This window comes from Salminus brasiliensis, chromosome 18, assembly GCF_030463535.1.
Source record: "Salminus brasiliensis chromosome 18, fSalBra1.hap2, whole genome shotgun sequence".
NCBI classification, from domain to species: Eukaryota; Metazoa; Chordata; class Actinopteri; order Characiformes; family Bryconidae; genus Salminus; species Salminus brasiliensis.
In genome coordinates, this window is record NC_132895.1 from 26921506 (window position 1) to 26935135 (window position 13630).

The following is a 13630-nucleotide window of genomic DNA, read 5'->3' on the forward strand; positions in this document are numbered from 1 at the left end:
TAGATCAGCAAATTAGCTTGTTAGTATGATATGACCTATACCTCAGCAGAGCCTAAACTTCCCCACAAAGTGTGGAACCAGACAAGATTTCACTATTATTGTAAGACTTTCATTTTTAAAATTATACACAATTAAAGTACAAACATTAAATGGGTAACGCTTTTTATGTTTTTTAAAACATACATACACAGTATTTTGGGATTCTGTCTATTCTGCATTAATTTAGCCGTTAAAGACAATCTTTCTGATGAGGTTTCTCCGGAGCCCTATATACAATAGATTGATTAGCTTTCATAGGATTTAGTATGTTTCTGAAGAGTCAGCCAAAAACATCAAAACACCATATTTACCCAAAAGGATTCCTCAATGGTTATTTAGTAAAGGCAATAGTTCTTTAAAACCACAACAATTCAAATAATCCTTTAAATGCTTACATTTTTGTCTATTAATGTCATATTTTAAATACAAGAAAAACCTATTGACGATGGATCCTGTAGATGAACCTTAAAAAAAATAGCACCTAAAAGGGTTCCACTATGAGTCAAAGAACCATATTTCAGTACTTTAAAGAACCATTTTGTTTAGAGTTAAGGGTAGTTTTTATAGTCCTACTTTTATTTAAGCGTCATGTTAATAATTAAACTAGTAATGTGTATTAGATGAGCACACAATGTAGTAGTAAACACAGCCTCAGTAGCAGATCTAACCTAAAACAATGTTCTAAACAAATTCTAACAATCAGAAATTCAGTAACTCTCAGTTTTTAATAACACAACAAAATTATCAATGTAGCCCGTGCAAACGTTTGGAGACCCTAGTTGTTGCAAATGCTTTTTTCTGACAGTTTCTCAGACCTTGATTAAACCTGAGACATGTCACCAGCTGTAATTAGGAACTGTCATATATTCTCTGATTCTTCAAAGCTTCATACTCTTTAAAACATTCATCGAACATGGACTCCTCTAAGCAACTGCCTAAATATTAAAAAACAAAAAAGTAATCTATGTCCACAAGGCAGGGGAAGACAATAAGATGATATCTAAACATTTTAACATGCAGTTTCTACATAATTCTGAAATTCTGAGATATATTTGGGTTGTCTTGCATTCACAGCTTCAAACAAGCTGTGAATGCAAGACAACCCAAAATGATCTCAGAATCTGAATACCTCTGCAAAACAGACAAATACAACAATTAACTATGGCAATTAAACAACAAAAAACCCCAAACTTCTTGGCTCACTTAATTTACGCCCCCAAATTTTCATAAACCAATAAATATTTCATAAACCAATGAATGCAGTAGGTCAGGAAGCTAAAGCTAATAGTAGTAGTTTTATAATAGTGTTTTTGTGAATCTGCAGTTTTTAGGTTTCATCTTCTTAGCCTCAGTCTCAGTCGAACCTGGATAGAGAGCACCTCCTCCTGAATTCCTGTCCCCGAACATGGATCCACTTATTGGCAACTAGATGAAAGAGAATCTTATTTTTTAAGTCACATTTTTAATGAGGTCACATAGGTAAGAAATTGCTAGGAAAAGCTTTTTGTGCTACTAACCGTAGACACTTAAGCCTCCACTGTAAAATCATAAAAATGGTCAAATACTGACAGCAATGGCTGCCAAACAAAAAGCACAAAATTAAAGTCAAATACCCTAATTTAAATTTAGTAAAAAAAATAATTTTCAGACATTTCTGCAGAGAAACATTATACAGACTTTTCTCTGAATTATTATGAACATTTTTTTACAGTAACAACACTAAACATTCTACAGAAAAATACCATTACTTTACAGTTTTTTTCTTGAATTATTCAAAACACCTTCGATAAAGTGACAGTGCTAAACATTCTGCATCAAAAATAACTACCTCTCAAACACTGATAGAATAATCCCGTGGTAGCATGAGAGTGAACACTGGCACACAGCCAGTACAGAGCTCTCACCGACAAAGAAAGGTAACTTGCTCTTACAGCCTATACCTCTGAGGCTATGCAGTCAGCCATTAAATAAAATGTACAAGCCCTGGGCAAACCACGTTGAAGGTAAGTGTCAGTGACTGGAATACATGTATAAAAAAGGGGCCAATGGTTGAGATTAATATGTTTGGTACAGAACCTTTAATAATTAAATTTAATAATTCAATTTTACAGTGTACACATGAATATAAAAGTAATGAAATTTACCCTAACCTTACAAAGAAAAAAACAAATATCGTATTTATTGTAATTATTGTAATTTTGTAAATGTGACTGTAATTTAAGAAAGCAGAAAAGTACTGCATAAACAATCTTGTATTTATTTCTGTAATAAAATAAGAAAAATGTAATTTGTAATTATTGCCATAATATTTAAAATAACTTTTGAGTTGTTAATTTACTTAGAATTCCTTTTTTTATATTATTATTTTAATTAATTGTTGTTTTTTTTTTACAATGCAGCACTAAACTAAAAAGATTTTAGTAAAGAATTGCTGTGTAATTTTATATGAAACTATTCTTAATCAAACATTTACCATACCTCTAGAACACATATTCATGTTTGCATGCAATTGATAGAAAAAAAATCTATTTTATTTTTGGATAGCACTAAACTCTCCTAGTGCTTAAAATAGACCAGTTCTCATTGTTACACAGTACTGGCATTTATTTTACTTTTTGGTGTATACGTAAATATATAATTCACTGTTGCCATTATTCACAGCGCATGGTCTTTCACTGAAGATTAAGAAAGTTTCTTCCTCTTGCCATTATGAGTTTTTTGCATGACAGTGATAACATGAATGAATGGTTTTTCTATTGGTTTACTCTTTGAGTAAATACATTTACGTAGTGATGTGAATGTCAGCAATATATTTGATTTATTTCATTCACTGTAGAAAATCAAAATGTAATACTTGATTTGCTGATAATGGCCACCAACATGTGAATAAGAAAAGTACCAGCACATTTTTCCACTTCACGCACTGCTGAATTTCAGAATGAATCAGATGTAAAGTCACACTCAATAAAATACTCACCCCACTTACTGCCTACAAAAACAGGACACGCAGCATGTAGAGTCCTGGCATCCTCACTTCCATTTTTTAGTAGGTTGAACCAAACCACAGCTGAACCCTGTGTTAGCAGATAATTAATAATTATTTTGCTTATAAAAGTTTTCCAAACTGTAAGTTTTGTTTTACCAAGGTAGTTGACCAGCGCCATGACCATGGTGGTAAACCAGCATGACCACCTTGACCAAACTGGTAAACCTGCTTTACCAAACTAGTCAACCAGTATGCCCACCTCGACAATCTGCTTAATCAGGCTGGCCTTGTTGATAGACCAGCTAGTCCATTAAACTCAAATAAAAACATATGATCAGACATGATAGTCATATTTGTCATAATTGATTTAGATCTATAATTTGACCAACATATAGCTAATATTACAGTTTTTCTACATCGTCAGAACATTGCCAAGCTAAAAATTCTCTATAAGATGCAGAAAAACTAGTACACACTTTTATTACCTCAAGGCTAGGCTATTACAACGCACTATTGTCAGGTTGTTCCAGCAGGAACCTCAGTAAACTAGTTCAAAATGCTGGAGCCAGGGTCCTTACTAAAACTATTTGACCATATCTGTCCAGTTCTATCAGCACTACATTGGCTTCCAGGTAAATTCTGTGTTAAAGATAAAATTCTACTATTGATGTACAAAACCCTGCATGGCCTTGCTCTTGAGTACCTGCAATATCTTATTACCTATTATTAACCATCTTGATTACTTAGATCACAGGATGCTGGCTTCTTAGTAGTTCCCAAAATTCAGAAAGCCTCAGCAGAGGGAAGAGCCTTTTCTTATAAAGCCCTTAACTCTAAAACAACCTTCCAGATAATGTTTGGGACTGAAAACTCACCTGCTTAGCTTTTGGTAATTAATGCTTCCTCTTAGATAAAGGTTGCGATGCAGGGTTTCATGGACACAGGGAATTGTAGTATACTAAGATGCTAGAGCTGATGAATGTTAGTCTTTCAGGGTGCTCCCGTGGCTCTGCTATCCTCTGGCTCTCCTTTTATTTAGGCTGTTTTGGTCAGACCTGCTGGAGTTGGCAGCCAATACTGCTCAACATTCTCTGCTCTCCATGAATCCATTCCAAACTAACTCTGTCTCTTTACCTTCTCAGAGTAAATGACTGCCCCTCATGTGTCCCAACTTATTAGAAGACTGACTGCTAGTCCCCTATTACCTGCCTCAGACCAGCTGCCACCCTAAAATCTAAATAGACTCCTAATTAATTATCTGCTACTACTAATATTACCACCATTAACTATTATTATTTTCATTATTATTACCATCAGTGCCATGATTATATTAAGTTATACTATATTATGATTAGCATATTATTCATATTATGTTTATGTTGCACACCTGACATCGGGGACTTTTATCAGTAATTTATAAATGATCAATGTTCTGATCAGAGAAGGATGGGCCCACCTTGTGAGTCTTGGTTCCTCCGAAGGTTTCTTCCTCCAGCACTGAGAGAGTTTTTCCTAACTTTTTGGCATGCTTTCGGGGGGGGTCTTAGATTTTCATGTCTGCTTATATTGTTGATTTATTGTTTTTGTACTGATGACTGATTGTGAATCAGTTCTATACTAATATTTTTTATTTAATAAATTGATTTTAATGTTATGCTGGTCAAGAGCTAAACTGGTTAACTAGATTGCTTACCAGCATAGGCCATTTTTTTGCCTGGATGATCAGCTTTTTAATTACATTGGTCAAAAGGTGCTTTTGGATTGGATTTTTCAGCAGGGTATACATTTTATGTGCGAAATGAATTAACTACAGTAATGAAGTAATGAAATGTAAAAGAAATTGCTAGATTTACACACTCTTTTAGGTTGAAGGGCAGCACCGATGTTTGGAAACACAGTGGCTCCACCAACTTCCACATCACTCATCTGAGTCAACACAGGGGGAGTATTAATGATGTAGATATCACAAGAACAATAAAATATGCTCTGAAAGACTTCCCACTTACATAGTACTTACATAGACCAAGACGGTTGCAATTCTACCCCCTCTGATCTGATAGTAAGAGTCATTTGTCACCTGTAAGGTAAACAAAAATAATAAGGTTTATACATCTTATATTTATACATTTTGAATAAAGCTCCACAACTACAACTAAAATCTATATTGTGCAATTTCCTGGCCTACCTGTGAGTCATAATGAGGTTCATATTGTCCTCCAATCCCATAATTTGCAACCTAAAAGAGAAAGTACACATTCCACTTAGAACATATAGCATTACTGCAAAGTATGACTGATCCACTATACACATGCTTTGTGGTGATAAAGCAGTGCTTCAGTAAATCAACTTAATTATGCTCACATTATACTCATTGGTCACATTATAGGCTTAATTTACAGTACCTCATATGTATACCATAAAGTGTACATTGTCATACACTATGCTTAATTTTACCTCTATCAGCCATTCTCTACCTCGTTTATCACTTTAATTTATCTATTTATCATTTGCTGATCACATTACATACTTTTGACTGCATATTATTTTGTGATGGGTCTGTCTAAACACAGCTGTGACACTGACTTTGTAGTGATATTGTAGTGTGTGTATGCATCAGGCAAAGTGTCTTTCCTGAATATTTACTGCAAGTTGAGAGCACACTGCTACACAAAAACCTCAAAGTTGAACAGTTCTGTGGCCAGAAAACTGATCAGTTATGAAGGGTTACAGGTTCTACAATTCTGGTTCTAGAGGCCAATTCAGCATAGTCTAGACGGTTCCTTCTTCAAACGCACCCAACAAACCTTATAATTAACTAATGGGTTGAATCAGTTGCTACCCCTCCAAATTGCATGTGCAAAAAATGAGCTACAGTCTCTACCTGTACACTAGAAATAATAAAGTCGACACATTAGGCAAGATTTATAATCTTTTTATAATATGCTCATGCATACTAGTTACCAACACTCAGCGCCTATTTGTGTTATTATGAGCTATGGGTTCTAATAAAAGAAGCAGAATTACCCTTTGGTCAAATGCAGCATCAAATTATAAACATAATATAAATAAAACATAAATAAAATAAAATATCTTGTAAACACAAAATATGAACATGGTATAAATAATTACATTTCTTTGGCAGTGGAATAATTCCATCAAAAGCAAACAAACATAAAAACCTGTATAAATATACAGGGAGCTTGAGTGTCTGATGCAAGCGATTAATGATTTCAGGATTTATTATTTCAATTATTCTTTTAACTCATGATAGATAGAGAAAGATTTTATTTCTCCACAGCCTGTAGGCCCTATCTGTTTTTTTTTTTTGTTTTATTCTGATTGGCTGAACCATGTTCCAGAATGCTAGGCATGTTTAGGAAAGTCTCATCCTCTGAATAACCAATATATATTCAACTTCAGAATGAATGCGCTCTGAAATCCTTTTCAAGAAAGTAGAGTTCATCTAAGCTGCAGCTGAGCTGTTGTTTGGCATGAGGCACAGTCCAAATTAGCTTTTTAAGTATATTATCAACCATATATAACCAATATATACTCGATAATTAAACTGGTTAGAGAGTGGGACTTGCCTAAACATGTCTAGCATTCTGACCTTTGACTTTGATTCTATAAAAGAGAAGTAAATGTATTTCTGCTTTTTTGAATAGTTACCCAAATAAAAAAGACACAAGTATACTAAACTTTATGCGACCTAAAGTGTCCTTGTAACCACACTAATGACCAGTGCACTTAAAAAGTGCTAAATGGAACAACTATTTTTGTACTTATTATACTTTAATTGTATAAAAATAGAACCAAAGCATAACTTTAATTGTGTTAAGTTTACTTAACTGTACTATTTTAAGTACACTTTAGGTACAGGTAGACCTTAAACATGCTACTGCATATGTAAACCTAGGGCAGTTTTTTTTTTTTTCTGTGTGTCGTTTTTGAGTTCACACTTGCAAGCATGCATTTGATAAAAGCATAAAATGTATGTATTTTTAACATTAGATACATAAATGTATTAGCATATATACAACATACTTTGACAAAACAAAACTGACAAAGTATGTTTTAAATACAATTAAGTGCACTTCACTAGGGTACCATTAGGATACTATTGTTCAGTTGGGAATCACTAACAGTGCTGTAGACAACACAGGTGCACACAAATGAGGGAAAGAGCACAAAGGGTAAAACACTCCAGTACTGCATTATTATTTGTTCTTAACATCATGGTAAATTTGGAGGTGTGAGACCACTACTCATTGATGTGATTCATAGAGACCCCACCTTACAATTTACAAGACTTAAAGGTCTTGTGGGGCTTATGCCTCAGTGGGTAAGAGGACATGTGCAGCACGAGTGGGACCTACACAATAGGCAGGTCCTTTTAATGTTATGACTGATCAGTATACATGACCAGTTCTCTGATTGCAATTCACAATTCAAATTACTGCATGGGAATCTGAGCAAAAGGGAAAAAGACAGAATACAAGTTTATTCTTGGGCTGGTAAGTATTCATATTTTGCAAATCTTTCACTATGCATCGGATAGATTTGTGATAGAACTTGAAACCACTGGATATGAAGAGATGTTGGTGTGGCGCAACAGATAACACCACCACCTACCATTGCGTTACAACAACAGCATGTGGGAGACCAGGGTTCGATTCCCGGTCTGGGTGACTATGCTGCGCTACACCAATAAGAGTCCCTGGGCAAGACTCCTAACACTACATTGGCCCACCTCTGTAATACGAGTAACCTTGTAAGTCGCTCTGGATAAGAGCGTCTGCTAAATGCCATAAATGTATAATGTAATGTAAATGTATGTATGGCTATAGCTATAAATCAGAAATTAGGGATTAGTACAAGCCAGTACTATTAAAAAAAGTATTAGTATTTCTTAACAGTAGTATTGAAATGTAAACTCACATGTTTAACAGCATATCTTTCAAGTTCAACAGCATATCTGATGAAAGCCTTAAGAAACTATACCTGCAGTTCTTCTGCTGTTTCCATGTCCAACCCAGTGATGTCAGCTATTTTCCGATTGGCACGAGCAACCACAGGACTCTCATCTTCAGACAACCAGGCACTGAGGGTAAGCAAGCAACAGCTGACTGGCATTATTTTTGAAATTCAAGATCTTTAATGCTCTTTCATTTTAAAAGCTCTATAATGCATTATATGGTAAACTACAAAAGACAGGGAAACTGTGGCCCATAATAAATCATACCTCATGCAAGGCACACAATGTTTGTCAATGTTATGTTTAGTATTCTTTTCCATGCATTTTACTTTCAACAATCCATACCTTTTTGATACACGAACCATGGTAGAAATCTTTTTCCCGGTGACTGGGTCTGAAACTTTAGCTCTATCAAGCTAAAGATAAAAAGAACTTGTTACTATGTTACTATGTAATTTGCATTGTATTAGAGCAGCTACTGTCAATATAAACTTCATAATATACTACCTAATGTTAATGAGAATCCATCACACCTTTAAATTTTCAAACCAGACATCTGAAAAAGTATTTGATGCCTTCTATATCTAAATACAAAACACAGGATTTTAATTATCACAATTCACTGAAAGATAAAAGTTCTCCATACCCACCTGACTATATTTTTAAAAAGGTAATTACATATATGAAATCAAATAAACTGGACACTGGACAGTTTAGCTAAGCTGTCAAAATCTGTCAACTGGAGAGGTTTAATTACTGAAAGCCCCGTTGAATCTAAATGTTACTTGATTTGACTTTTTTCAGCAATGTAAAGCTAAAAGCTAAACTAAAAGATCTCAACAAAAAGCACACTCAGTATCCATTATCCATTATCAGTATCTCCAAATTGAGAAACCCTGGAACAGTAGAAAATCTTTCCAAAAGTTTTTCCAGAAGTATTGAGACAATGTATTCAGGACGTCAGAAATGAACACCTAAAGAACTGCTGAACAAACACATCTGACACATTACATCAGAAGAATTGGTCATTTCACCATTATTCAACAACAAAAACAACGGTGGTGGCAGTGTAATGATGTGTGGGTGCTTTAATGCTTAAGGCTCTGGGCCACTTACAGTAATAGGATCTGAAGTTTAGGCACAACTGGGTTACACAACAAGACAAAGAACCAAAGCACATGAGTAAGTCTACCTTTGAATTACTCAGAAACAAAAGAAACAAAAGAAACAAAATGACGATTCTGAAACTGCCTAATCAAAGCCTTGACTTAAACCCTATTGATGATTATTTCAGGACTCTAAATAGGCAGTTCATGCTGGAAAGCTCTTGAATGTGGCTACTACTGAAATTCGGTAAAAAGAACTGGGCCAAAATTCAAATATGAGTAATTGCTCTCCAATTGTTTGGTTTTAGTTAGATATTTGGAGGGGCAATTACTTTTTCACATGGGTGATATAGGTGCTGCAAACATTTTTCAGCAAATTAAAGAATTATCTAAACACTATTTCTATTTTTATTTTATTCGATTTATCTTCTATTTTGTATTAGGATCTAAAAGCATTTATTGTATAGTTCTGCAAAAACAGAGAAAATCAAAGCTATCATTTTAGATTTACCTTTGGTCTGGAAAGTTCTTTGATAACTTCAATCTCATGTTCAGACAGAAGTTCATGGTATCTGAGGATAAGGGGTTGATCCCATTCCTCCTCTTCTTTAGCAGGGGCATAGATTAGCTGAGGATTTCCTCCACCCGTTGTGTATCTACAAGACAGCTTCTTCTTTCTCAGGGGCGTCTACCAGTCATAATGTTACAAATGTTATTTACAACCTAATTTATAAGGTATGCATATTTTCACATATAAACAGTACATTTTAAAGACAAGCAAGACAAAATTGGTTTCTCCTTCTGTCTATAACCTAGTCTTAAGTTCTTTACCATTTTGATTCCTTCTCCTCTACAGAGGGTCTCATATTCGCTGTACCAAGGATGACTAATAGCAGAAATGTCAAGAGGAGAAACAGAATGTTCCATTCCACCCTGGCCTTTCATAATTTCTATTAGGCTGTCAGAATGTGCAAGCTGCAGGAGAGTCTTCAAATCTGTGACATCTGTGAAGGATAAGATATAGCATTTATTTAATGGAAACAAAACCTTGTTTAAAAACTTATATTAGGATATATTATAGCAATCAACTACTTAGGAAAAAAGATCAGGTAGCCTTATAAAAGCTTATCAATCACAATGTATATATCATCCTTAGATAAGGTGTTCTATGTTTTGTGGGGGAAAACATTATGTTTTTCATGTAGTTAAGTTTACATAAGTATAATATGCAAAGAATACATCTTTAGAAATTGTGTTACTTAAATTCCTAAAAGACATATCCTGGAATTACCATGGGGTAGTAATGACTGACTTAGCCCAAGAGCGATGGGCATATTCCCTGCTTGAAAAGGAACAGAGCCAAGAAGATGCAGAACCTTCTGTTTGGTTACCACCGCACTCATGTGCTCATCAAGTTTCCTCAGGGTCTCATGCATCCACCGAGTGGCAGACCGGAACTGCTGATTTTGATGAGCAACCACTGCAATATGAAAAGTTTCATCTGGTTCCAAGGTCAATGTATTTTTGAACCCTGAAAATACAAAGAAATTGAGTTTGTATGATTTGTGTAAAATTGTACAATGGGTCTCCAGTAGAATTTATTATAACTCAGAGGTGAATGAATAACATGGGATTAACTCACCATTCGTAGTATTGAGATCTATATGGTAGAGCTCTTGCAGTCTAATCATGGCCAGTGCAATACCATCTAAATCACTGTCACTGGGGAGCACCTGAGCTTTTGACTTTACAGCATTCAAATCTATGCAGATTAAATAGTAAAAAAAAAAACAACCATTAGGAATTCCACTGATTCCTTCCACTGAGTCCTCATTGCCATTCCTTAAAATTAGTATAAGCATTAAGGTAATTTGCAAGATTAACTGAAATAAAGATAATTTAATTGCCAAGTCTAGATTGCTAGATGCATTAATTCTTGATGGAGCTTTAATGCAGGCACAACTTAATTTAATCAAATATCATTACTAGTCCAAAAAATTTAGAATGTATAGTAACTGTATAGCTCCATAGTGTATTTTTCTCATAAATCATCCTGAACTCACAACCACTATGGTGCATAACATAAAGGTGATTCAACTGCACAACACTGCCTTTAGGTAAATATAATTGTGAGTTATCATATACTGTGTCATGGTAAATATTTTAGGTTTCCATGCCTTACAATACTGTAATGTGCATACCCAGTTTAAACCTTTGAAGTAAACATCAACAATGAAAGACACTGTCTTATCGGTGTTGCCCAACCCTGTCTTTGAGTTCTCTTAGCTATCCCGCACATTTGTTGCAATCCTGCTCTTAAAACCTGAGCTATGAAGTACCTAATTACCTAGCTTAGGCTTGTTGAGAGCTGCAATACAAAAAAAAAAGTGTTCTGATCCTGGGATTTGTGAAGGACAGGTCCAACATGTGCCATATGTTTAAGAAAGAAAGAAATTAAAACCTTTATTGTTCTGATAGTTAGCCAGTCAATTATTTGTAAATGTGTGAGGGCATGTGTATGTATCTTTAGATAAACAAATGTAGGCAAACCCCATATACACATAGAAATAGACTAATATCTCATTTAGAGTTTCCTGTAAAATAGTCATCATTTGTAACTAGATTAGTACTGATTCCAGTCTTGTCAGATTCATTAACTTTCATCTGAAGCTTTCGAACATATACATTACATTGCACCTGACCCTCTGAGATGTTTTTCTTGGTGACTTCCTCAATGACTCTGCCTGCATTTCTTAGTTGGCTGACAAGCTTGTAAGCTGTGAGGGGGTTGCTAATGAATTTTTCAGGGTCTTCAGACGAATCATTTGAGATGCTGTCAAGTCCTTGAAGAACCCTGTTACCAACACAAAATGGCAAGGTAAGCTGTGCACTATGTATACACTTGTACAGTACACATTAATGTACAGTATACATTATTATATACATTTTGTCAATTTCTGTTCTTATACAAAACAGATTGTTTGCAACAACTTACTTTTTCAACAGGTATGTTTGGTTTTCCAAAGCTGTAATGTAGTCTCCAAGACACAGTGACAAATCCTTCTTTATGCCAGTGAGCTGTGTCATATGATCTGTGAAAGAATATTTGTTTTAAAAAGTTTTTAAATATTTTGAATTGTGAGAAAATACATTCTCAAAAATCTTCCTTTAATTTGTGTAAAATTAAGCTGAGAATTCATTGAAGTATGGGTGAATAATTTTGTTTTATTTTAAGTTAATACTATACAAGTTTTAGTATATAAACATGCTATTTTTCATCCTCTGCTTTATCAATGTTTGTTTCAGTCAACTGTCGAAGTACTGAAAGAAAAAAATAGCTGCCATAGAGCTGCCCGTAATTATGTCACTAATTACAGCATACCCACATAATGTATTTGAATGTAATGTATTTTAGTTTGTTTGGAAATCATTCCATTTTTTAAAAAAATGTTTAATGCAAATGTTGTGCATCCCTTCCCAGTCTCTAAGAATATCAGGAAAATATACATAAAGAAACTTAAGTATAAACTTAAGAAATTTAACATGCTCAATTTGTAGCCATAAAAGTAGATGTATACAGTACCTGTTGAAGAGTAAAACTCATTCATGCCAGCACAGAAAGTCCAGGGTGATATAATTATAATTATCCATTTAACCTCCATTTTATCCCAGTTTGAACGTATACACCAGTCTGGTTACAAGGACAATCTGAAGAAACTGAGAGAGCAAGCTCCTTTAGCTAAGCAACGCATAAATATATGGCTTACATATAAAGAGAAATTGTTGAGTAACCTCAATGAGGTCACAAACCAACAACAAAAAAACAAGAATAAACGTGTTACATGAGCATAACAGCAAATCCATGTAATTATGTTGTGAAACATAAAATAGGGCTACCATCATTTGAGAAAGACATGTCTTACAGAAATGAATTGTGTGCAGTTCAAAACTGAATATCAAACACCTTGAAATACAGTCTTATATTTATGGTAAACTCATTAAAGCCACTTAATTATTACTAGATATATTGTCACTGTCACACAAAAACAGTACATCACTTTCTGCTGACTATGGGGCTGCATCCATGAAAAATCAGATAAGTATAAAGAAAATTAGATTTAAGGAACAATGTTTGAACCTCAGTGTGCAAAGTTGCAGATGAAGAGGAGGTTATTGTATGACATTAGGCTGCAGACTAAAAAGTGTGCATTGAGCAGGAGGTCATGAAAAGCAAAAATAAATAGCAATATAAATTATTTTTGAACATAGAATGTTCTATGCTCAGTATATGTCAATGTTAGTACATCTAATTATGGTCCAGATTAAAGGCCTGAAAGAGTTTCTCTTCTTTCTCTTTGTGTTGGCCTTCAAGGAGCAAACGTGCTTCTCTGATCACAACAGAGAGAAGACTCTATTGTTGGGATGGATGTTGTCCTTTACTTATCTTTCTTGCCTTGGTCCAGAACCATTTGCTGTAGATAGTTTGCAGGTCAGGGAACTGACTACAAACAAGGCCTGTGATGT

General features: G+C 34.5%; 1 protein-coding gene across 1 annotated transcript; it reads right to left on the minus strand.

Moving 5' to 3' along the window:
- Nucleotides 1-1165: 1165 nt before the first annotated feature.
- On the minus strand, nt 1166-13630 carry LOC140539813 (prolyl 4-hydroxylase subunit alpha-1). The gene is made up of 14 exons (XM_072662598.1): nt 12690-13630; nt 12102-12198; nt 11809-11960; nt 10749-10868; nt 10398-10637; nt 9938-10110; nt 9618-9794; nt 8346-8416; nt 8027-8126; nt 5211-5261; nt 5043-5102; nt 4883-4951; nt 3017-3113; nt 1166-1464 (listed from the first exon to the last, which is right to left on the minus strand). The coding sequence occupies exons 1-14, from the start codon at nt 12766-12768 to the stop codon at nt 1394-1396; spliced, it is 1557 nt and encodes a 518-aa protein (XP_072518699.1). The 5' UTR covers nt 12769-13630; the 3' UTR covers nt 1166-1393.

What these genes read in the sequence shown, in the direction of transcription:
- LOC140539813 (XM_072662598.1), bottom strand. Translation starts at nt 12,768, where the DNA reads ATGGAGGTTAAATGGATAATTATAATTATATCACCCTGGACTTTCTGT. An exon ending in AGATCTCAATACTACGAATG is followed by an intron (nt 10,638 to 10,748) that starts GTGAGTTAATCC and finishes TTGTATTTTCAG; the next exon opens with GGTTCAAAAATACATTGACC. An exon ending in TCAGTCATTACTACCCCATG is followed by an intron (nt 10,111 to 10,397) that starts GTAATTCCAGGA and finishes TATCCTTCACAG; the next exon opens with ATGTCACAGATTTGAAGACT.